At 40.4% G+C, this 25,707-nt stretch overlaps 1 protein-coding gene across 1 annotated transcript in view; it reads right to left on the bottom strand.

Annotated features, from left to right (window-relative positions):
• Positions 1–15,721, bottom strand: part of LOC102192864 (sickle tail protein homolog) — a 40,335-nt gene extending 24,614 nt beyond the window's left edge. Inside the window, exons 1-4 of the mRNA XM_013915522.1 lie at positions 15,673–15,721; positions 12,018–12,216; positions 5,614–5,812; positions 1,549–1,642 (exon numbers count right to left, since the gene is read on the bottom strand). Coding sequence (XP_013770976.1) covers positions 1,549–1,642; positions 5,614–5,812; positions 12,018–12,129 — 405 coding nt within the window. The 5' untranslated portion in view covers positions 12,130–12,216; positions 15,673–15,721. The remainder of the gene's footprint in view (positions 1–1,548; positions 1,643–5,613; positions 5,813–12,017; positions 12,217–15,672) is intronic.
• Between the last annotated feature and the right edge of the window lie 9,986 nt (positions 15,722–25,707).

Here is a 25,707-nt window from a genome sequence, read left to right as displayed (position 1 = left end):
GCATATGCTGCCATCAGAATTTCGGCCTCAAGCGCTGTAAAATACATTGACCGCGCCTTCTTTCCCTCCGTCTCCATGGTGACTCGCTTAATCTGCGCTCCACTGATCAGGGCTTTATGTATCCTCGTGCGCGCGCTTCACTTGGGGTTAAAGCAACTCCGCGTTGATTGAACTACTTGTTATCAGCCTTTCTGAAACCGAATATTCCGAGTTGGACAGTTCGGGGTTACTCAACCCTGAGTATCGTTTTTCACTCTGAGTTTTCTAAACCGGCTAGGGGCCAGAGGGTGGCGTAGTTTGTGTTCTATGTTATTGATGTTTTGTGAGTTCCAGGTGGAGGCTGACCATTGGTGGAGCACTGGGAGAGGCTGGCTATAAATGAGGACCCTTCTGCCCCTGGCTGCTTCCTGCTCCCAATGAGCTGTGGCTGTGTGTGAGACTCTGTTCTCTGGAATGAGAAGCTTTTGCTGTGTTGTGAATAGTTTTGTTGTAAATAGTTGTAAATATTTTTACTCGGTAGCTGTAGGGCTGAGAAGCTATTTTCTCCTGTTTTTGGTTAGGGAGGCAGATAAGAGACCTGCATTTTCTTTTGGGTTTTCTCCGTGTAGGTAAGCCAGTTTCACTTCATTTCTAGAGAGTTTTGTTTGTTGTTTTGGCAATGCTCACCTTGACGCCCGCTACCTTTTGGAATTTAATAAACTGACTGGTTATGTAACTCTGTGGCAGTTTTTGGTTTGGTAGTGTAGCTGCAGTTTGCACATTTCATGTATTCTCAGCCAGATTTGGTTTAGAGCACAGCCAATATTTAGCATAAGTAGATTTAAATTTACACACACTGGTGATGGCAAACTACGTTGTAGCCACAGCCACCCTGGGGCGCACTGACAGAGGCGAGGCTGCCGGACACTGGCACCACCAGGCCCTCTGACCACCACCAGTAGGCAACGGGTGAAGTGTCTTGCCCAAGGACACAACGACCGAGACTGTCCAAGCTGGGGCTCAAACCGGCAACCTTCCGATTTCAAGGCGAACTCCCAACTCTTGAGCCACGATCGCCCAGTGTGTTGTGCACCGGTTTCCCCTGGGCTGGGGTGTAACAAAGTTCACAGGTTTTAAACAGTTAGAGCTCTGTAAATGGGCCCCGTACTTGGATACATTTTGCTAATCCTTTATTCTGATGGACAGATTAACAACCTAACTGGAAGTTTCTGATCTTTATGTTTAGTTGGCCTGATCCACACCAGACACGGGTTCAGTGTCCAGGCTCTCATATAACTACTGTTAATATTTTTGCATTTTATATTCACTTTCAGTGCTGTGTCCTGAAATCAAAGAGATGTTAATAGCTTTGCTCAAAATTCTAGTACTGCTGAAATGTAATGGGAAAATGTTGTTTGTAGTGTGTTTAACTATCCCTTTGATTAAAGATCTTGTATATACTGTAAATATTAACGACTTTTTGCATGTACCATTTTCTGTGGAGAAAATAAACCACAATGCATTAAATTGAAAAAAACAAACCAAAACAAAAAAAGCTGACTGACTCACCTTTCCTCCTACAGTGGCAGACTTGGCATGATGTTTGAACACATGTTCAGGGTCTTTATGATACGCCTTCAAGAAGGAGTTGGGGGTGATGTGTCTAGAAGCAACAGATTTGCATGATGTGACAAATCAATGTGTGCAACAACTTCTACAAAAGGTATACTGAATCAGTTTTGACACATGTGAAACGCATTATTAAATATTTAGCTTAAGTTGTGGTATGCTGAAATCACTGAGTAGTAATTAAATGGATCAGACATGTTGTTTGGTCAAAACAGGTCTCATGGCTGTGCAGCGTGTACTTTAAAATAAAGGGGTGGTCTAAATTTTGTTTGTGAGAACAGTTTTATTTAGTTTATCATTGTGATGTTCAGCATGCAATTGTTAACATTTTGCTGTCTATTTCAATTCAGTTACTGTTGATATATGAGGCAAATTGATTTCCTTTTGCTGCCTAAACCTAAAACGCTGAGAAGTCGTTTTGTAGAAGGTGGGGGGCTCTGTAACTGAAAGGAGATGATATTGAGAGTGCCATTATCTCTAGGTACAGCAGGGGATGGAGGATACAAACCATTTAGAGCATGACATGAAGTGTATGCTTTTTTGAATGATGAAGCCTTTTAACCTCAGGGTTCTTAATCCTTTTGAATTTGACAATAAGTAAAAAGTGTAGCTGCCAGACTGAGTATGTAAGGTTTAGTGCTAAAAACAAGCTTAAGGAAAACTAGGTATCAATTAAAGATGGCAAAAGTGAAAAAAATGTTTCCTTTACAATTGACACCAAAATATTTTCAAATTTTTTCATCTTTAGTAAATGTAAGAGCAATATAACAAAACACAATGACAGATAATCTGAATTTGTTAATGAGTAAAAAGGACAGAGGGGATTGTGATTTGTTTATAAACAGTTGTGCTGGTAAGTTTACATACCGTGGCAGAATTTGTAATTTTTGGGCCATTTTCCAGAGAATATGATTGATAATACAAAACCTTTATTTCAATCATGATTAGTGGTTGGGAGAAACCATTTATTATCAAACATACCCTTTTTAAATCATAATGACAACAGAAACTACCAAAATGACCATGATCAATGTTTTTTATACCATGAAAGTTTTAATAATAACGGTGACCAGTCCGTGATCTGTTTCCTTGTAATTAGTTTGTGTGTATAAAACGTCAGTGAGTTTCTGGGCTCCTGACAAACCCCCAGTGCTGCACTGATGTTGGATTCTGAGCTACAGGGAAAGCAAAAGAATGATCAAAGGATCTGTGGGAGACGATAGTTGAACTTTATGAAACAGGAAAAATGATATCCAGGCAATTGACAGCATCAATCAGCAGTGTTCAAACAAAGAAGTGGAAAAATTCTTTTGTAATGGAAACAAACATTTAAGCCAAAACTGCCACAAAACTTGTTCGGGATGCAAGAAAAAACCCCACAAATAACTTCAGTTGACATACGGGACTCTCCGGGGAAAAAAAGTGGATTTCAAGATACATAATAGGAAGCACTTAAAGAAAAATGGACTGTGTGACATGAATGATGGACCACATAGTTGCAGTTTCGACACTTCATTATTTGGTTGCTCTTTTCTCTAACACTCGGCCGCAGCTTTTCAGCTGCTAGCAACACACAAAACAGCAACGCATGTCCTAGTACATTCTTTAATAGGGGAGACATAATTGGCTGATGGAGCTCCAGTGTGTCTCAGCCTCCCTGCAAGCCACACCCCGCCACATACTCCCATCGCCCAACCTAGCCCGGGGAGCCGTCTGGCCTAGCCTATTCCATCCCTCTGCGGACGGTAAGTGGGGACTGGCCATGACCATCTGTGTCCCGGCCCATAGACCAGCAGCAAGGATGAGTCGGATCAGGGGGCCGACCGTGTACCCAGATCCTCCTTTTACAGAAATAACAGCCTCTAAATGCTTCCTATGGCTTCCAATGAGAGTCTGGATTCTGGTTGAAGGTATTTTGGACCATTCTTCTTTACAAAACATCTCCAGTTCAGTCAGGTTTGATGGTTTCCAAGCATGGACAGCCGCTTTAAGTCACACCATAAATTTTCAATAATATTCAGGTGTTGGGACTGAGATGGCCATTTCAGAATGTTGTACTTGTTCCTCTGCATGAATGCCTTAGTAGAGTTTGAGCAGTGTTGAGGTTCATTATCTTGTTGAAAAATCCGGGCCTGGCGCAACTTCAACTTCACTGATTGTGTGAATGTGGTGAGGCATTGTGTTCCTGTTTCTCTTTAAACTTTATTCTTCTACCTTATTCTAGTTGCTCCGTTTCTTTGCCGCTTAACTACTCCCTCAGTTTTCAGCCGATTGCCACCATTCAAATATTTAAACTGTTCTGTTATTTCTGCTAATGCCAGCTATGTCCTTTGGTGCTCACAACTTTTCTACTTTTTGAGATATTAAGCTTTTTATGCCACTTTTTGGCCCATTTGATGAAAGAGACCACATTTTCAGTGTGATCACCAGTTAGCTTGCTGGGCTGAGCTATGTTTTAGCTCAGTGAGATAAGCAGCCGTTTTCAGAGCGGGAGGCCAGGGTTAGAATCCCGCTTATGGCAACATTTTTTTCATTAAACAGTTTAAGTTTTTTAACTCTTTTCAACACAAATTCTACCTTCTTCACCCCTTTTCAGCTGTTTTCAGTTCCTTCGCCTCTTTTTAGCACAATTTTCAGTTTCTTCATCTCTTTTTTCAGAACATTCAGCTTCTTCACCTCTTTTCAGCACAAATTTCATTTTCTTCACTTCTTTTCAGCACAATTCAGCTTCTTCTGCGCAGTGCACATTTTTTCTCTCATCATATCTTTGTTTTGGGACTGGAACTGGTTTGGCTCAGTGGGATGAGCAGCTGCCGAGAGACCCAGTGATGAAGGTTCGAATCCTGCCTGTGGCGGTTGCCGCACATCTTCCCTGCTTGCATGCACACTGCTTTCTTGACACTCTGCAGTGTACCCTTTCAAATATAGCCATCTTCAGCAAGCAGTTCAGCTTCTACACATCTGTTCAGCAGATAATTCTGCTTCTTCAGCTTTTATCAGCAGATTCCACTACACGGCATTCACACTGCATTTTTGCAGGAAATGCAACTTTTTCTAATTCTTGATTCTGTCACTGATCTTCTGCATCACTTTCCCATACAGCATTTCCTTGTGCAAAGTGCGCTGAATAGTTGAACGATGCACAGTGACACTATCTGCAGCAAGATGATGTTGTAGGTCTTTGGAGCTGGTTGGTGGCTTGACTATGACCATTCTCACCATCCCTCGCCTCTGCTTATCTAAGATTTTTCTTGACTTGCCACTTCGGGTCTTAACTTGAACTGTACCTGTGGTCTTCAACATCCTCACTATGTTCCTCACAGTGGAAACTGACAGCTGAAATCTCTGAGATAGCTTTTTGTATCCTTCCCCTGAACCATGATGTTGAACAATCTTTGTTTTCAGGTCATTTGAGAGTTGTTTTGAAGCTCCCATGTTGCCACTCTTCAGAGAAGATTGCAAAGAGGAGAAAAACGTGTAATTCAGTACAAAAGAAATTTCAGCTCTCACAAACTATTCCAAATTGCAAAACGCTTACCTATGTCTCTAACAAAACCACTCTTTGTAAAAATAGGAAAGATTTCTGTTTTTCACTATCTACTATAGAATTGATTTGTTTTTTAAACAAACTAACTCCAAAGAGTCTAACAGACACATTTCTCACTTTATCATATAAAAAAAAACCCCAGTTAAATATGTAATGTTTTTTACACTGACAGAAAGGGGAGTGTCACTGGTGCTGCCTGCTTAAGATCAAAGTGGGCTGCATGTGTACATGATGTAAAATTAGTTTAACACCCCTGATTGTTTGTGTTGTGATTATAAATTTTTATATAGATGGTTTCACCCAACCCCTAACCACGAGCGAGTAAAAAGTTTTTCCATTAGCATTCATATTCTCTAAAAGAAAAAAATGGCCCAAAAAAGTCACAAATTCTGACAGGGTATGTAAACTTATGAGCACAACTATGTAATTGTGTATATCATTCTCTTTACCACCCTCACCTAATATCCTCCAGGTCATAGTAAACATTGCGGGTGGTATCTTTGATGTAGATGGCCATGTTTGGAGACTGCAGCATCTTCATGGTGAGCTGTTGAGGGAAAGCGGTAACAAACAAAGCCCGAAGAGCATCCTGATTGCTGATTTCTGTGGGCACCCAGACTTGCTTTGTTTCCTCCCCATACTGCAGGAACAGCACACCTGACACAACACAAACAGGCAGGAAGAGGGGCCATCAGTCTGTGTCAGAACCGTACAAAGAAACATCTTCAAATCTTAATACGCAAACTGATGAGTGGCAGCTAAAATAAATATTTTTGATGTTTATTTTAATATATTTAGCCATATACAACATAAGAATGCTAATCCACAACAAAATCTTTAAATTAAATAGGGTACAGGTGCTTGCTTCTCAATGGCTTATGAAGCAGACAGCTTATAAACTAAACCTTCAAGCTCCAACACAAGAGCTTGCAGGTGAAGTGTGAAGTATGAATAGATTCATGTTGAGAGATTATTTAAATCCCAGTGATTCACGAGCTATCCTATGCACTCAATTTGTCTCATATGCATACTGTCATGGTCCACATGACCCAGCGTTTTGTGTTTCATTTTGGTATCATCTTATGTTTTGTATTCATTCTTAGGGTTTGGTTCTTGTGTTTAGTGTTTTAGTGTGCTCCCTCCTGTGCTCTGTTCGTGTCCCTGAGTTAGTGTTGTAGAACAGTTTGTGAATTTCCTGTTTTACTTTGAAGGTCTGTGTCTCGTTGTGTCTATTAGGTTCAGCTGTGTTCCCCTCTGGTGTGTCATTCCCTAATTACCTTGTGTGTTTTTACAGTGTGTGCCTGCCTGTGATCCTTGTCGGTTCGTCTGTGTTATTCATTGTTTCTCCGCGTCTCTCTGCCCTGCTTCCTCCGTGTCATCTCCGTGTATCATCCTGTGTCCTTATGTTTTCAGGGTTGTTTATTAGTTTTTCCCAGTCTAGGCTTTAGTAGCTCCCTGTTCCTTATTTCCTGTTTTTGTACTTCGCCGTCACTGTAAATAAACACACACTCGCACCCCAGCCAGTTCGTGCATTTTGGGTCCTTTTCTCGTAACACCATACGACTGCTGCCCCAGCCGTGACACATACTTAGTTACGTCTGATTGTAATCAGCAATTAACCTGATATGTAACATACAGTTTTCAAACAGGGAGAAACATCAAAGTATCAGGAACATAGATAACATGCAAACTCCACAAAACCTGAGGAAGGTTCAGACCTACAGGCCTTTTAGCTGTGAGATGACTGAGCTAACCACTGCAACACTGTCTATCTAACAGAACTGCTACTAGGAGAAACCTCAGCAGTCAAATTAGCTGCCAGGATTAATGTTAATTCAGTTGGTAACTTGATAAAATGAAACTGGGATTTCTGCAGCTACAACTCTAATGCTTCCAACTGTGTAATGCTTGACACGCTTGATTAGCAAGCAAAAGGTTGCTGGTTTGATTCCAGTGGGGGACACAAATGCCTTTATTTGTGTTAGGAAGAAAATCGGATGTAAAGTTCTTCACCCTTGTTCAGAACTGTAGTATCAAACTTGTTCTTGAAAAGCAGTACACTCTTTTACCCACTCTACAACACTGTGTTAAACAGTCTGGTTAAAGAATTAATACATATCCTGACTTCCACAGGTATATCATCTGAAACATCTGCCTTTCCATTTTTCATCCTCTTCATAGCTGCCCTCACTTCCCACTTACTAATCCTCTCCACTTCCTGATTTATTCATTTCTCCCTAGTGCAATAGCAGCATGAAACCCTGTGTGAGGGGGAAGGGGCGGAGCATGGACAGCGAGGTTAGGAGTCTCACGGTTTTCTGACCGTGTGCACAGGTAGTTCTGGATAACTGCTTATTTTTTGGAACTTTCATGCTTATTTAGGAAGGAGTTCATTGTTACATCTTCAGTTTGTAATACATAAACAGTCTTCAAATCATAATGCAACTGGAAGCATTTCTTTTGGAAACCAGGAACACAAGACTCCTTTTTTTAACTTTGTTTATTGGAAATTACCCTACATAGAGTTTCAAAAGTTCTGTTAAGTAACGTGGCGCCAAACCATTGAGACTCTTAAAAACAAGTACCGGTAATAACATTTTAAACTGGATACGGAAACGGACTTGAAGCCAGTGTTAGGATGCCAGTATAGGTGTAATGTGATCATACCTTTTCTTTCCTGTCAAAAGGCAAACATCTGCATTTTGAACACTGAAGTAAGAACTGATCAGAGCCAACATATAAAGAGTTACAGTAATTAAGATGACAGGTAATAAAAGCGAGGCAGGCCTTCACCTTACTGAGGAGCCTTAGTTAAAAGAAACTTGTCTTAACAGCTGAGCTGATCTGTTTATCAAATTTTAAAGCACTGTTGAAAGTCACACCAAGGTGCCTTGCAACCAGATGACAGTAAGACACTAAAGGACCAATAGCGCTGTCATACCCATGTAACAGATTGGGTTGCCCAAAAGTTTATTTCCTCACGACTGTACATCTCTGGGACAGTTCACTAGTGCCTGGTTAGAAATATGGCTGTTGGTTTGTATACGCAAATACAAATGTATTTGAACACAGTGTCCAAATACATTTGGACACTGTGTTCAAATGTATTTGGACATTGACACAAGTTTTGTTTTTTTTCTGTTTACTGAAACATATTCCAATTATAGTTATATAATGGGCATGGATATGTTTACACTCTCAGCTTTCATTTAAGTCTACACTCAAATTGGATGAAGAGTTTAGGAGTTTCAGCTCCTTAACATGTTCCACCCTCTTTTTAAAGGGACCAAAGTACAGTGGCCCCTCATTTATCGCGGGAGTTACATTCTAAAAGTAACCTGCGATAGGTGAAATCCGCGAACTAGTCAGCTTTATTTTTAACAATTATTATAGATGTTTTAAGGGTTTAAAACCCCTCACTACATACTTCTCAGACAAGCATGAACATTTTCTCTCTAGTTTAAACAGCCTCAAAGTTCAAACCTTCGTAGAAAAATAAGTCCAGTATTATAGAATGAAACCAAACATCAAACCCTGTTTTCAGGTCCAAAACATGGGAATATAGCAACCATTGATTGACAATGGTCTATAGCCAATCAGGACGCAGAACACAATGCGCTGTAAAAAAAAAGAAAAAAAAAGAAAGAAAACAAGAAAGAAAAAAGAAAAAAGGAATGCAAAATTTTAGGAAACTAATTTTGCAAGGCCGCAAAAGGTGAACTGCGTTACAGTGAGGGACCAATTGGAAAATTTACTTAAAGGCTATTTCATGGGCAGGTGTTGGCAATCCCTTCATTATGACATTATCAAATTATCAACTGAAAGCTGCTGCAGTAGAGGCCTGGGAGAGTCAGGAGGACATCTAGTGATGTCCATGAGTTCAAGACTTAAGGCTGTCATTGCCAGCAAAGGATTTTCAACCAAGTATTAGAAATGAACATTTTATTTTCAGTTATTTAATTGTCCAATTACATTTGAGCCCTTGAAATGAAGGGACTGTGTTAAAAATACTTTAGTTCCTCACATTTTTATGACATCTTTTTCAACCCACAGAATAAAAGCTAAAGTCTGCACATCAAGTCTGAGTTGTTTCATTTAAAGTTTATTGTGGTAATGTACAGAGCCATGCACACCACTGCATCCTTATGCTGTGGTGTTCCTCAAGGCTCTGTGCTTGGCCCAATGTTATTCTCATTATACATGCCCCTCTAGACTTAATCTTTGAAAAATATAACATTTGCTCCACCGTTGCACTGCTTTCTCAAGTGCATGAGAGAAGTCAGAAAATTGCTTTTGGGCAATTCCCTTATCCTGAATGAAAAGAAAACGGCAATTGCAGTGTTTGGCAACCATACCCCATGGGACATATTAACTGATACCTTTGGTTCCTTTGCCACTTCTCTCTCTGACTCGGTTACTGACCTGGGTGTCCTGCTGGATAGCTCTTTTAAATTTAACAAACAAGTGTCCTCAGTAATCAAATCTAGCTTTAACCAACTGCGCCTTATTGCTAAGGCTAAGCACTATGTCCCTCATAAAGATCTTTAAAAAACTCATTCATGCTTTTGTGACATCTAGATTGGATTATTGTAATTCTCTCTACTTTGGTCTTCACTCTGCTCTCCTTCACAGACTTCAGCTTGTCCAGAATGCTGCGGCTCGCCTCCTGACTGGTACTAGAAAGCATGCCTCTGTCACCCCTGTTCTTGCTGATTTGTATTGGTTACCCATAAAATATCATATTGAATTTAAAATATTGTTGCTCACCTTTAAAATTATAAATAATTTAGCCCCTAGCTATCTGGTCGATCTCCATAGTCCACATGTCCCTGGGCGAGCCCTCAGGTCTTCAGCCCAATTACTCCTGGCTCAGCCTAGATCTAGACTTAAATCTAGGGGAGACCGTGCTTTTGCCCTGGTTGCACCTAACCTGTGGAACGACCTTCCCATTGCTATCCGTGCGTCAGACTCCATTTTATCTTTTAAATCCAGTTTAAAAACTCACTTATTTAACCTAGCTTTTCCATCTAGTTAGTGTCCCTATTTTATATTTGGCTCAATTTTTTTATCTATATACTTTATCTTTTAGCAATATCTGCTCTTGGTAACTTTATTCCTGTATAATTAGTGCACTCAACCTGCTGACATTTGTGGTACTTTGTTAATCGTCTTTTATTTAACCATGTCTTTATTTTCCTGTGTCTATTGTAAAGCACTTTGGTGTACCGCTGGTTTTTTAAATGTGCTATATAAATAAAGTTGTACTGTATTGTATAAAATCAGAATATTTTTGGTCCTAACTGTATATCTGGAGGTCATCTGCAAAGCAATGAAAGGACATTATGCTTTTTATAAATGGACCCCACGGGGAAGCAAATATAAAGAGAAAAGAATGGGCCCCAGTAGAAAACCCTGAGGTACTCCACAGTAGAGCAGGGCGATATGGCCAAAAATATTTATGCGATAATGATATAATTGATGTGAGACAAAATACAAAATGCAACTCCACAACTTTACTAGCGCAAAAAACCCATCCATTTATTTTCTATGCTGTTTTTTTAATGTGTGTGTGTGTGTGTGTGTGTGTGTGTGTGTGTGTGTGTGTGTGTGTGTGTGTGTGTGTGTTTATTGTATCATTATGTCTTCTAAAAGTAAATGTTTTAAAGAGAGATGGAAGTGATCTGGGAATATGGTATTTTATCATAAATTGGATCCTGACAGCATTTTCATGACTAGGGATGGGTATCGTTTAGGTTTTATCTGATACCGGTGCCAAATCGGTACTTTTGAAATGGTGCCGGTGCTCAAACGGTGCTCAAACCGGTGCTTAAAGAATGGAGAACACAAAATTGGTCCAAAAACCTCTCATGTTCAGCTGTTTTTTTTGTAAAAAGATAACAATGTTAGCCTTTTCTGCAGCTATGGGGCATATATGGTATCACTCTTGGCTGGAAGCAGTGCTTAAACAATGGAAAAAACACAAACTTTGTCCTAAACCTCTCATGTTTAACTGTTTTCCACTTTTTCTTTGGTCATTTTAGCCTTTTTAGCCAGGGTGAAGGGAGTATCTGCCATCAAACAAGAGGACAGCCGCATGTAGCTATGATGATGTTTGCTAGTTCACCTTACATGCATTAATGTAATAACGTGGTTAGCCTACTCAATGTAAATTAGCTACTCACGCAGAGAAGAACGGCTGCTGCATCATCATCCGTCATCATTTCTGCTACACTGGCAGGGCTAGGGGCCAGGACTCTCCTCTTCGTGTTTTTGGGGGATGTTGCATAACAGGCAACCCACCCGCAGTAGATGTGCTCGGTGTGAGGTCTCGCAGCAAGCTATCAAATACAGCGCATTTCTGGGCTTTTAAAAAAAACGCTATGCGTCGCCAGCTGTTTAATCGGATTCTTGGTGTTACCTCCTTTGACAGTATCACAGTATCACCTTAAAGCACTTGTTGCAGGCTGCTGAGTTTGCATATTTTGTTGTGAAGTACAGCCAGACTTTTGACCGCTTCGCCTTGGGCATTTTTAATCTGTAGCTCTGCTCTAACAGAACGTACGTACCTGGCCCCGCCTACTACTCGGAAACTTAAAATGATTGGCTAGAAGTGTATCACAGCTCAGGAAAAAAAAGCACCGAAATAAAGCACTGAAATGTGCGCTGCTTTTCGGTCTGGTTACTACCGTTTATGTCAGAACCGGTGCCATCATGGCACCGGACACCGGTACCCATCCCTATTCATGACCATATTTTCCATACAGCTTCTGCAGGATATTCATATGTGTTGTCCAAATCAGTTAAGAAGTAAACTATTTCATACAGTGTTATTGAACAGATTTATTTAGATGTGTCTACATACCTAACGGCCAACCTCTTGTCTGACCACTTGAGCGGCCTACAGGTAGACTTGCTCTAGCCTTAGAGCCCCTTGTAAAGGCAGCAGATAGGGGTATCATCTCTCCACCAGACATGCTACTTGAAACCAGCCTGTTCTGCTCTTTCACCAAGTGTGGGACACCAGCACCTTGGGGACTGTCAACAAACCAGGGACTCCTTACCTGGATTGAAAGAAAAAGCAAAAAGATTATGATTATGGGAGAGAGGAGAAAATGGTAAAAAAAATTATTAAAAGTGCTTCTACTACTAATCAAATCTTATGTTAAGGGACATATATATCCATATATATTAGGGCTGTCAAAATTAACACGTTAACGCAGCTTAATCCATCATCATGACTAATCTGATTAAATTTTTTTACGCAATTAACCATCTGCAGAACACCCACAGAATAACTCAAAATCCTTGAAATGTCCCTGTCAACGCATTTTGGGGAGTTTGTTCCAGTAAGTTATCTTGGCACATGCGCAAATGGGCAGTTGATCTGGTAGTAACGGCCAGCAGAACCAGTCAACTCAATACGGAAGATGATAAACAGCACATTAGCTCGTTTGATAGAAATTTTTAATTAAAAAAACAAGATGGAACAGTTGACCGACATAAAGTACTATGCACATTGTGCAGGAAGGAATTTTTCTTTTTCCGAAGCACTTCCAGGGTAAAAATATCACACAAAGCATATGCTACTCGGGGATGCTGCTAGCACTTTGGCTAACGTGTCGCCCAGCTTGTGGCAAACCACTCTCACTGAGCTTTGGGGCCTCAGTAAGTCTACCTCAGACAAATTGACAGACACAACTGGCAAGTAGATTGCAACAAACTGCAAAACTATTAATATCGTCGAGGACACAGCCCTTACAAAGGTTTTGCAAGTTGCCTTTCGAGATGCATTGTACAAGGCTCCAACAACAAGCACAATGATGTCAAAAATTAATGGGCTCTATGACACTGGAAAGGAAAAAAACAAGAGAATTTAGCTGCAGCCAAACATGTCACCCTGTCAGGTGACTACTGGACAGTAACAGTAACTATCTTGACATTACTGCACAACTAATTACTGCGCATAGGAATTAAAGTCGCTTGCATTGAGAATAATGAAGACAGAGGAGCGTCACTTCGCAGAGGCATGTGTTGAACATTTCTTAACAATGGCATGTGAGTGGGAAATTGAAGGAAAAATCACAACTGTAGGGATTGATTGTCCACGAAACACAAATGCTGCAGCTAAACCTTTGCCATTTGAGCATATGCCTTGTTGCATCACTGTGAGTGTTGGTGACAGTGGATTTGTCCAGGTTTCAGAAAATTGTTGGTCAATTCAAACATATTCCAACCTGGAAACACGACAAACAACCCTGGGGGAGCAGAAGGAGCCATTGATCCAGCAGAGCCACAAACTTGTGATGCTGATGCCACAAGAAAGAAATACATTTTTTTTTAATTAATTGATTAAAGAAAACCCATTTCTTGTTTTAATAACCATTTTGTTCGTCTTCCATCTCTTCCTCTGTCTGTGTGTTTTCACTACAGGTATGTAACTGAGATTCTGGGTAGGGAATCCTATATTTCCTGCTCAGTGGTACTGCCTGCCTTCTCCCACTTGCATCATGTGATGGAAACCTCTAATGATGACTCTGCATATGTAACTAGGTTTAAAACAGCATTCCAAGAACACCTAACCTCCCACCAAGAAAACTTTATCAACAATGAATGTCTCAAGATTGCCCCAGCTTTGGAAGTGCCTCCCCAAGAGTGACAGAGAGAGGGTGTGGCCCACACTTGGAAGACTGCTGCATGATCAATCCCCACCTCAGACTTGTGAAGATAAGCCACCCAAGAAAATGAGTCTATTACAGATGAATCAGATGAGGAGTTTCTGCCTGACAGAATCATGCACTTGATTCTGTAGCTCATTCAGGAGCTGGTGACAAGCTGGCACTGCTGGCTTGCAAATATCTGGCCACTCCTGCAACCACTGTTCTGTGCGAGAGACTGTTCTCAGTTGCAGGCAACACTGTAAATAAGAAGCGGTCAGCTCTCCTCTCGGACAATGTCAACAAGTTAGTTTGTCTCAGTAACAGGGCCCCATTAATGTGGATAAATGTTTACAGAAAGTTTTTTGTAAACATGAATGTTAAGATGTTCAATAAACATGTTCTGTAGGGCTGTTCGATATAACGATCTACAGGGTGGGCCTTTATATGGATACACTGTAACAACATGGGAATGGTTGGTGATATTAAAGTCCTGTTTGTGACACATTAGTATATGTGAGGGGGCAAACTCCTCAAGATGGGTGGTGACCATGGTGGCCATTTAGAAGTCGGCCATCTTGGATACAACTTTTGTTTTTTCAATAGGAAGAGGGCCATGTGACACATTAAACTTATTGGTTCACAAGAAAAACGATGGTGTGCTTGGTTTCAACGTAACTTTATTCTTTACCGTCGTTGTTGCTAACCACAACGCATAAAAACAGGCGCTTGTCCGTCCGTAGTGTGGTTATATTAAATATAAGAGAAAGAGAGAAGTTTAAGAAATGAATATAGTGACATCAAAACCATGAAACAATATTGCCGTAAAGAGTTTATTTTGCGACACCACGAAACAAACAACAGCGTAAAATGAAACGATAGACGCTTTTATATCGTCATCCGATATATATCGTTATATCGAACAGCCCTACTCCAGAGTTCACTTTTTAATTTACTCGATTACTTCTCCACACTCTGGACTCTTTGCTCAGTTCAGCTATGGTTCCCCTGTTGCTCTGTATGGACAGCAACCCATGCATTTCTCCATGTAATCTGCTCTGTCATGGCTCAATATTCCACCTGAGATCTGCTCAGCTTGCAGTACTTATTCATCTTTTATCTAGCTACAGTCCATTAGCTGCTACATTCACAATAATGGTGTGATGTTGTCTGGGCGGGCCTTCCCCACACCGGACCTACATGAAGACCGAAAACAAAGAAACAATGTGTGTATGCACAATTAAGTTAATTCATAACTTAATGAATTAACAACATAATGAAACTTAAAGTAACATGTGACTGAATATTTGCTTTAATTTGCTGAATGTTTGATTTTGCTGGCAACATAGTGTTTACACAAAGAAACCTGGGATAGTCAGTGCAGCAATGTTATTCTGACAATAGCAAATCATAGTAAATAAATATATGGAGAGAATAATGTGCTTAATGTGCAAAAAGTCAATACTTCTGGGACAAGTTGAAAGTTTTACGACTGCTCATCCACTTTGTCACACAGGGCACCAGAACCATTGTCTCCTGTGGGCTGCAAGCTGGGGGCCTCTATGGATTGTGTGTTAGTTTATCCAGTAATTGCCAGATGACATTGGAATCTGGGAGTTTAGAGGCTGGGTCAGCTCAATGCCTCTCCTTTGTGTGCCACTAGCTGTTTCTGGGCAGGGTTTTTGGTGCACTGTGTCAAAGCAATCTGGGAAGCCATAGTTTACTCTACTGACTTATCTTAGGAGACAATAGCGATTATGTGGCAGTACGCAATGTATTTTCAGTTGAAAACATTGGAAGCCAACACTATCATGCTGCAGGTACTGGGAGTCTCCCTACAGCCTAGAAGCTAGCCTCTGGTACCTTCTCAGTGTCACCTGGACACAGGTCCCGGTTCCCCTCCAAAGCAGCACAAAGTCATAACACAAAAGAGAAAAAAATATCAAAATTGACAAAGGCAGACCACATAAAACTACATTGTTGGCTGCATACAGTTGTTATCTTATGTTAACCCACAATCGTCGGACTTCTTTCATCTACGTGAAATTCTCAGAGAGTGAGAAGAGGCTGCAGATCAGACTCAAACCCTGAATGCATCTCTTAAAAATATGATGAGGGGGGGGCAATGTTATTTTTGTATGACTGTGTTATGAATGACTATTCTATTTTAATAATCGGATGACTGCTCAAGATAGGAGATTAAAATTTTAGGGTCCACGAGAGAGAAAAGCACACCAGGACATCAGAGGAGACAGAATAAGAAATACATAAAACATCATTAAAAAGTCTTGTAAGGCAAGATTCCCTTTTGTGATGTAATTTAATGCTATTTTAGCATGTTTAAATAATTTGGGACTGAACCTTTCCACAGAAAAGTGTTTATAATTATTAAAATTCAATAGAATAAAACTTATAATAAAATTCAATGCAAACAAAAGAGTAGTCTAGAAGGAAGGACATAATCAAGGTTTAACCATCAGTCTGTCTCTCTGACATTACAGGAAACAACCTGCATTCCAGCTGCATCATCAGCAGGGCACACAGCCAAAGACATAAATCACACAAAAACACACAAAGATAATAATTCAATATGACCAATAAGAGCTTGTGGCTTTGTGTTTTAAAATTTGAAGTAAAAAATGGCGGATATAATTGCTATGAGACTGTTAATATTCCAAAGTTGTGATATTTCGATAGCGAATAATTACACAATTGTTTGTTTGTGAATGGTATATTAGTTTGTGCAGAGTCTCTAATGCCCATAGGTGTAAATTTGAAGAGGGACACATTTAAAACACACCGCAGCTTCAAAAAGTCTGAAAATAAAGTAGGTTGAGAGGACAGTAATGTCTTACTGCCCCTGTGCCCCCCACTTATTGGAACAGAAAATAAAAATCTCCCCATACAGCTAACAGCACACTGCAATAATCATAATCCCGGCTCACTGCTTCAGCAGGCTGTTATGGCTATTATGACTCATCTGAGCGCAAACAGACATCCCTGTTGTCATTACAGATCAAACTTGTGAGGAATGCTCACCATTCCTGCGCAAATGTGTCATTTTTCTTAATGCCTGCGTGTGGAAAATAGATATTAGGAAACAGCGTCTTCAGTTCTTTTAGTTCTTTCACCTGGTGGACTCTTCGCCTACAACAGCAGTGCTGGGTCAGAACGGTGATTCCACCCGTTAAATGATGGTACCTTTCTGTTTGTGTTGGCTCTCGTCACATGCTGACGTAACAAACAGTGACAGACATCTGGCGCAGACGCTGAATAGCCCGCATAATGACGCGCTGATGGAGCAGCTTGTTGAGCCGGCTCCAAACACTCAGGAGCTTGTGTATCGCAAGTTGAAGGCTAATGTAAAGTTCATATCCTGCTAATCGCTTTGGCTACTTTTACACTAAGTTGTCTTTTAAGTAGTAGAAAAAGAGCGGCTCAGAGGAGCTGTTGGTCTTTACAGATAAATTAGAGGAACTTACCTGGCGGAGATGCTTGGTGTCAGCAGTGCGGTTTTAGAGTTTTAGCACTTCCCAGGTAACTTAGCTCTAAGGGTCCAAATCAAGTCCTGCGGTTTCACGGCAGGTTTAAGGTTCTTTCCTCGGACTTTTGAGACGTCGCAGTTTCTACATGCCGCATGTTTCTCTGCTTGGATCAGGTGCACTGACAAACTCCACCCCTTTCCACCCGTTGCTGTTTCAACACAACTCCACCTTAGCAAATAATGCTGGCTGTACCGGTCTAACTGGGAGATCAGTAGTACTACTCGTGAAATTTATGACAAGCCACAAGACACCTCATGCCCCTCCAGCATTACCACTATAACAACACACATACATCGTTTTAGAAAAGAAAATGCAAAACAGTAACTGATAAATGTCTGTCAGCAACTCATTGAAATCACAATGTGAAAAACATGTTGATAAAGCTTAGAAGATCATTAAAATGAAAACAGGTTGTTGCTGGCCTTAAAATGAATTTAAAAAAGTCATAAATTCGCTCCACATTTCATTTTTCAAACACTGCTAATGATGAACAAATCTTACCTGCTCGTTTGTGCAGTCCTGATGTCCTATGATAATGGTTTTATGTTGAGGATATTTTTGCCTCACATGGTCCAGGACGTCTTTCTTCCTCTCCACATGTGTGTGCTGCATTATGAGGCTGTCCATCTGGCTGTGTCTGCTGCTGCTGTTATTGGTGGGGTAGCTTCGAGGTAAGGTATTGGGAGAGCATCGATATGGACTGTAGGAGAAGTCAGGGTTAGACAACAGGCTTCTGGAGGTGTGTTCTTTCTTCTGTAGCAGACAGTCTATGCTGTTGTCCCCCACAGCAGAGGCAGAAGAGGCTCTCGAAGGGGAGATACTTGGATCTAAGTTGGAAGGATGAGAGGAAAAAGGAGTGATGGTAGAAGGAAGTGCAGAGAGAACGAAGATTTACAGGAGAAAAAAACTTATATAACAGGATGACTTTTTTCAGCTTAAATTTATTTAGTTGTGAAGAAATATGTAAAAGAAAGTATGCTGTGCTACGAAAGATTTGCCTCCAATTAAAAATGCTTGTAACCCAATGTCCACATTTGTAGACAGTTATTTAACTAAGTTTGTATTTCTTTTATCATGACAGAGTTCTCAACTTTGAATTTTCAGTGTATCAGAGTTGATCGCTACCATTCTCAATCTAACGCTCTTCTGTAGATTCTTGCGTGGTGGTGTCTCTGTGGTCTTTTTATGTCTTTCCTCAAATCTCTGTTGTTGGAATGGCTGTAGCTCAGGAAGTTGAACAGGGCATCTATTAATCAAATCCCTGGCTATTCCAGTCTGAAAGCTAAGTATTTTGGACCTTTTTTCAGGTTCAGTGCCCTAAATTGAACACAGAGAACCAGCTGCACCTTGTAATTTTTTAAATGTTTCAAACACTATTATTTCTCACATTTTGTTCATTCAACTAATAGTCCTAATAGAATGTAATATTTAAATTATAGTTATCCATTATACCCAGCTGCTTCCTTATGTTCCATCCTCTCAAAATCTTTCCAGAAATAGGCAAACAGTCTCATTGAACTAATATACGATGGAGCTAAAGGCGCCATATGAGCGCATAAATTGTTGACGTCAGTCAAGTTTTTTAGTCTTAAATTGTGATTAGCTTCACTGATGACCTATGATGCCTCTATGAAATTTGTTTACCAATATGACAAGAGGTCAAGACTAGAGTAGATTCAGCAGAGACCTTAATTCAAGTTCAAATTTTATTTGTCATATACACAATCATACATAATACAATATAAAGTGAAATGCTTGTTGCTGTGCAAAGCCTGACCTTAAAAAAACTAAACATACACATAAAAGTAAACAAAACTAAACTAGAAATGAAACTAAACTAACTAGAAATTTGCATAATATACAAATTTAAAATTCCAAAATTAACAGTAAAAAATTACAGTAAAATTGAAGGTAAAAAAAATATTTAAAAAAATAGAACATGCAAAAAAAGTAAATTTAAGAAAATATAAAAGTGTGCAAGTTGAGAGTGTGCAAATAAACAGTGTGCAGTGTAACAGTTTGAGGTGGAATAAACTGTTGCTGATGTATAGTAATGAGAGAGAGAGTCCAGTCCTACACCTGATTCAGGGACCGAATAGCCTGAGGGAAGAAGCTCCTCCTCATTCTCTCTGTTTGGCCTCCTCACTGTTGAGGTCTGGGAGGACTTCAGGCGAGCAGGTGGAACAGACAGAAGGGAAGCTGAAAACGAGTGGTGTGTATGAGGGGGTGAGCACGCATGGAGAAGATCAGATAAATATGGAGGAGCAAGGTTATGAAGTGTTTTGAAAGTAAGAAGCAGGATCTTGAAATTGATATGGAGGTGAACTGGAGCAGATGGTGATCTGTGAGTAAGTAGTTAAGCAAACCAGAGAGATAAGAGGTTAACCAGGTGAGTGGTATGTTACTGATGCCAAAAGATGTTAATCTATGAGGAAGGATGCAGTGACAGACAGTATCAAAAGCTGCTGTAAGGTGAAGGAGAAAGAGGATAGTGATGAGTCCAAAGTCAACTGCAAGCAAAACAATCATTTGTGGTTTTTACTAGAGCTATTTCTGTGCTATGAAATGAATGATCACCAAATAGAAACTGTTCATACAATTTATTTCTAGTGAAGTGTCTATGAACCTGTGCAGCTACTATATTTTTGTGAAGTTTGGCAAATTTGAGGAAAGGCAAATTTAAAATTGCTCTACAATTATTCAAATGGGCAGTGGATTGAGTTTACGCTATGATAACTTTTACTTACTAATAATAGAAGATATTTGAATTATTATAGGAAGTTCAAAACTGGATAGAGAAGATGACAGTTGAGTAGGAGAAAACATGCAAATAGAACAATTGACCACAAGAAGAGGGCAACTGTGAAGATTAACAATTTTGGTATTTAAAAAAGTCCATAAATTTGTTACAGACTGCAGCAGAGTGGGTATGTCTGGCAAAGGTATCTGGAGGTTTAACAATATTATGTAATATAGAAAACAAAGTACGAGTATTTTCATCAGTGCACTTAATAATAGAAGTGTTGTAAGATGATTTAGCATGATAAATAGCTTCTTCATAATGTTGTATATGACTGAGATAGATATCCTTAAGTCTTAAGAATAGTACGTCCATTTTTGCTGAAGACACATTCCAGGTGGCGGCCAACGGCTTTGAGTTGGTGAAGTTCAGATGAATATTAGGAGGCAGAACGGGAAAAGGAAGTTCTTCGACTTGAAAAATATGGTAGCTGTGCACGTTCATAGACACCTCGCTAGAAATAACTTCAGAATGGAGGAATGCAAGAGGTTTAGTCATCTGTGGAAGCTGAGGCATTTAAGGTTGGTAAATGACTAATGCAAACGCCTTACCTAGCAGACAATTTAAATACAGGTATAGGTTCAGAGAATAAAACAAACTTCTCTAACTATATTAAGCAATAAGTATAGAGAGAGAGCAGAGAGAGAGCAGCAGCAGCCAAAATGCGCCAGCGTCCACTCAACGCTCTCGTGTCTCCACAGAAGATCCAAGCGGTCAAGGAATGACCATTTCCCACCTCCTGAAAACAGCTTCAACGCTTCCTCAGCTTTGCTCATTTTTATCGCTGTTTCATACGAAACTACAGCCAGGTAGCTGCACCAATCACCACTTTCACCTCCACCAAAAAACTCTTCCACTGGAGACCTGAAGCTGAATCAGCTTTCAAAAAGCTCAAACATCTGTTCCCCTCAGCTCCTGTTCAGATTCATCCTGTCACCACTAAATCATTTGTTGTTGATGTGTCTGATGTTGGAGTCGGAGCGATGCTTTTGCATCACTCTGGACCCCGAGCTACAACCCTGTGCATTGTTTTCATGCTGTCTCTCCCCCGCGGAGCAAAATTGTAATGTAGGAGACAGAACTGTTAACTATAAAACTGGCCTTAGAAGAGTGGCATCATCTGCTAGAGCGGGCTGAACATCCATTCACTGACAATAAGAACCTCACTTACCTCAAGACAGTTAAACGCCTGGATGCCCACCAGGCCTTGTGGTCCTTATTCTTTGACTGTTTCAAGTTTGCTATGTCCTTCCATCCAGAGTCCAAGAACACCAAGGCAGATGCCTTGTCCCGCTAGTACGCCCCTGACGCAGATCCCTCAGAGCTGTCAACTGTGCTACCTGCCTTCTGCTGCGTGGGCCTCATCTCTTGGGGGATTGAGGAAATGATTCGGCAGGCTCTGCCAGATCCAGGAACTGGGCCCCTGGGCTGGCGACATGTCCCCTCAGCAGCATTAGCTTTGGTACTAAGCTGGGCCTACAGGTCTTCATGTCATCATGAGGTAGGTCGGACCATCCCTCTGCTGAAGCCTCACTTCTGGTGGGGAATGACAGAGAAGGATGTGCAGGACTAGTGCTGGTCTTTGCTGGCAGCAAGACCAAAACTCAGAAGCCATTGGGCCTGCTTCAGCCTCTATCCATACCTTCTTGGCTATTGTGGCAGGACATAGGCAGTGGTGCCGCGGCTGGGAAGGCGGACGCACCTGCGCGGCATCGCAATCATGCCTCACCAGCTTAAGAGTGGTGTAGGGTCCTGTCATGTTGTTGTTGTTGGTGTGTGGCTGGCAGTCTGAATGCTGCAGCCTGAACAAGCTACCGTGTTAATAAAGAGATGCTTAAAAGCATAAACATGCCGTGGTTTATCACACCCCTGTTCCCATATTTCTCTCGTTTTTGTCACTGACTTACCTGTCTCCACAGGAAAATCAGTAATCCCTTCTGTACTTGACAGATTCTCTAAGGCAGCACACTTCATTGGCCTGGATAAACGCCCCACAGCCACAGAAACAGTGAAGCTTGTGGTATATCACATCTTCAAACCTCATGGAATCACCTCGGAGATCACCTCGGACAGAGGCCCCCAGTTCACCTCATAGGTTTAGAAATCTTTCTGTTCTAGGGGCCCAAGTCAACCTCAGCTCCAGTTACCGCCCACAGACCAACAGCCATGTTTTGGTCGCCGATGCAACTTCTCAATCTGGAAGTGTCCAGTGCTGGAGGTAGCCGGACCTGCCGCTCGTCACCCCTCATCAGCTGTGCTGACTGAGTCAGAAGAGCAACCTATTTAGCAGTGCAGCCAGGCTCCAGTTAACGCTGGATCATTGAGTTAATCCTCATCAGTATGGCCGTGATTAATCATGTCTGAACCTCGCTTATTGTTTATCTGTCAACGTGTGTGTCTTTTTGTTGTCAGGAATTGGGAGCAAAGAGTGTCTTTCACGAGAGCGGATTCACGGGAGAAGTACGAGAGAGGAGCCACGGGTCGGAGCACGGTAAAGGATTGTAAAACAAAACAAAACCAACAACGACAGCACAGCTGATTTACAACACAGGTGAAACATAAGAAACACTCTGATTCTGACTGTACTCACTGTTACTTATAAATACTTCGTACAGGTATACCTATTTATCTTCATGTTTCGATGGAAAATATTACAATTATATAATTATAATTTATATAATATATAATTTCAAAATGAACTGTTTTCTGTTTACCAATTTTCTTCATTATGATTTCAGTTATCCCATGACAACTGTAAGTAATCTTGATCAGACTTTCAGGTAGCACAGAAGGAGACTGGCAGGTTAAAACAATGTCAGCTGACAACCATAACAGTTCAGTGCACTAGCATGAGGATATATGTTTATTCAGGAGTGTTTATACACTCCTCAAAAATTATAGGAACCGTTTTTATTAGAGTATATCATCAAGTCATTTACACTTGTGGGATGTTAATGTGGTCAGTTAAGTAGCTGAGGGGATTGTTAATCACTAATCAGCTGCTTTGGTGTTAATGAAATTAACAACAGGTGCACTAGAGGGGGGAAATAAGACAGCCCCCTCCACTCCCCCAAACAGGAATGGTTTTACATATGGAGGACACTGATATTTTTCCCTTCTGGTCTTTTCTGACTGTACTTTTGCATTTGGCTCAGTGTCACTATTGGTAGCTTGGCCTGGACACTCCAGAAGTTGCACAGTGGTCCAACTCCTCCAAGGTGGCACATCAACATGTGCCATTGCCAGAAGGTTTGCTGTGTCTTCCAGAACAGTCTCAACACCATAGAGGAGAGATAGGAGATAGGAGGTTCCTCAAGAAGAGCTGGACAGGATCATAGAAGGTCCTTAACCTATCTGCAGGACTGGTCTCGGCTCCTTTGTGAAGGAGGAACAGGATGAGCACTGACAGATCCCTACAAAATGACCTTCTGCATGCCACTGGTGTGAATGTCTGACCAAAAACGTGTTTTCAAAGTGCTCCTTTAGTATTTTTGAGCAGTGTACATTGCTGCTTCATAGTTCAAATAGGAAATTGTCATATTTCAAACAGCTCTATAGTCTGTCCTGTATTAGGAGAAATATGCAAATTAACAAGCGCACATTAACGCATCACATCTACACATCGTAGGTTACATTAAAACACGTATTAGTGTGTATATTGTGTCATCAAGTATGTTTTATAAGTTTTTAGAAGTGGTAGAAATGGAAACTTATGTTTAAATTATTTCAATGTTTATTTTGTCTTTTACCTTGTCATGAGTTACCACAGTAAACCAACTCGTAAATCTCCAGTTAAATAGTAAAAATCACAGTTTATCACAGTTATTGCAGTCCTTTCAAGGATTTCAAGGACTGCAATAATTTCCATGTAGAAATATACAAGTAAATATCTTGTTTAATAACTTTGATCCCTGGCTGCTCCAGTTTGCATGTCAAATATCCTTGGGCAAGATTCTATTTTTTGTTGCTTGTATGGCCAAAAATCGTTGAATAATAATGGACACCAGTACTTAACGAGCATGAGTTTTAAATTCACCCATTTCTTGTAGTGCACAGATACAGAGTATATTTACGTCATCTTCTTGACATTTAAACCTGTCCTGGAGCATTGTCTGAAATAAGGACATTTTTTCTGGTTGGATGGAAAATCATTTTCTAACATAGCTGGAAGGATTTGTTTTTTTATTGTGAGTGGACAAAAACATTTTCTTTAAATGTAAACACTATGATACCTGAACTTTCTTTATGTAAAAACTAAAAATGAAACTAACACATTCATATGTGATCAAGTTTGGATTTGTCACCTTGCTCAGTTTTCTTAATATAATAGCACTACAAAATAAAAACACACGCACAACATCGTATATCAGCTTCACACATGCAGTTTAAACAAAAGTAAAAATTCTGTTAATCAGCAGTATTGATCTACAGTGCTATGAAAAAGCATTCGTCTCTGTCCTGATTCCTTGTTTTTTCACATTTTTATCATGCTTGAATGTTTCAGTATACCAAACAAATTTTATTATTAGACAAAAATAATCAGAGTAAATACAAAATGCAGATTTGATTGAAATGGTTATTTCATTAATTAAGCTATCTCAAAGTACCTGGCACCTACCGCTGACATATCTATAAGTCTGGAATGTTCTAATGAATCTAATGCTTTGGGACTACAGCAAACCATAGTGACAGTCATTATCCCACAAATAGAAGAAATTTTTAAATAGTGATGAACCTAGGAGTGTCCAGCCTATCAAAATTGCTCCAAGACAACACCAATGTCTCATCCAGGAGATCTCCAAAGAAGCCATAACCAAGAAGAATTGCAGGTTTCACTTGCCTCAGTTAGGTTCAGAGTTCATGATTCAACAGCATGAAAAAGAATGGGCAACAATGGCATCCATGGGAAACCACGAAGGCAAAAAACCACTCCTGACCAAAAAGAACATAAGGGCTTTTCCTATATTTGCCAACATCATCTTGGTGATCTCCAAGAAAATATTTTGTGTACCGAGGAGACAACCTTTTGGAAGGTTTGCATTACATCTGGTGTAAAACAACACAGCATTTCATATAAAGGTTATAATACTAACAATCAAACATGGTGGTGGTTGTATGACAGTCTGATGCTGTTTTGCTGCTTCAGGACCTTAATGAATTGCCATAAATAACAGAACTGGGAATTCAGCTCTCTACCAGAAGATCCTGTAGAAGAATGTCTGCACATTACGTCCTGACACCCAAGCATGCGTAGGTTATTCAGCAGGACAATGATCTAAAACCAGCAAATAGACTAAATGGTTCAAAAATGCACAGGCATAACCTTAAATAGCTCATTCATGCTTGAAACCCTACCAAAATGGCTCAATTAAAACAATTCAGCCATGAATACTGGGCAAAAAATTCCTCCGCAGTGATGTGAAAGATTTACCAGTTATCACAAATGGTTTGTTGCCACCCTTGCTGCCAAAGGTGGCACAACTAGGTCTTAGGTTTAGGTTTATTTTCTCACACAGGGTTAATCAATCAATCAATCAATCAATCTTTATTTAC

Source organism: Pundamilia nyererei, unplaced genomic scaffold (assembly GCF_000239375.1).
Source record: "Pundamilia nyererei isolate P.nyererei 1_Seehausen unplaced genomic scaffold, PunNye1.0 scaffold00318, whole genome shotgun sequence".
Lineage (NCBI taxonomy): Eukaryota > Metazoa > Chordata > Actinopteri > Cichliformes > Cichlidae > Pundamilia > Pundamilia nyererei.
Note: the sequence above shows the minus strand (reverse complement) of the source record. Positions and strands in the feature narration are given on the sequence as shown.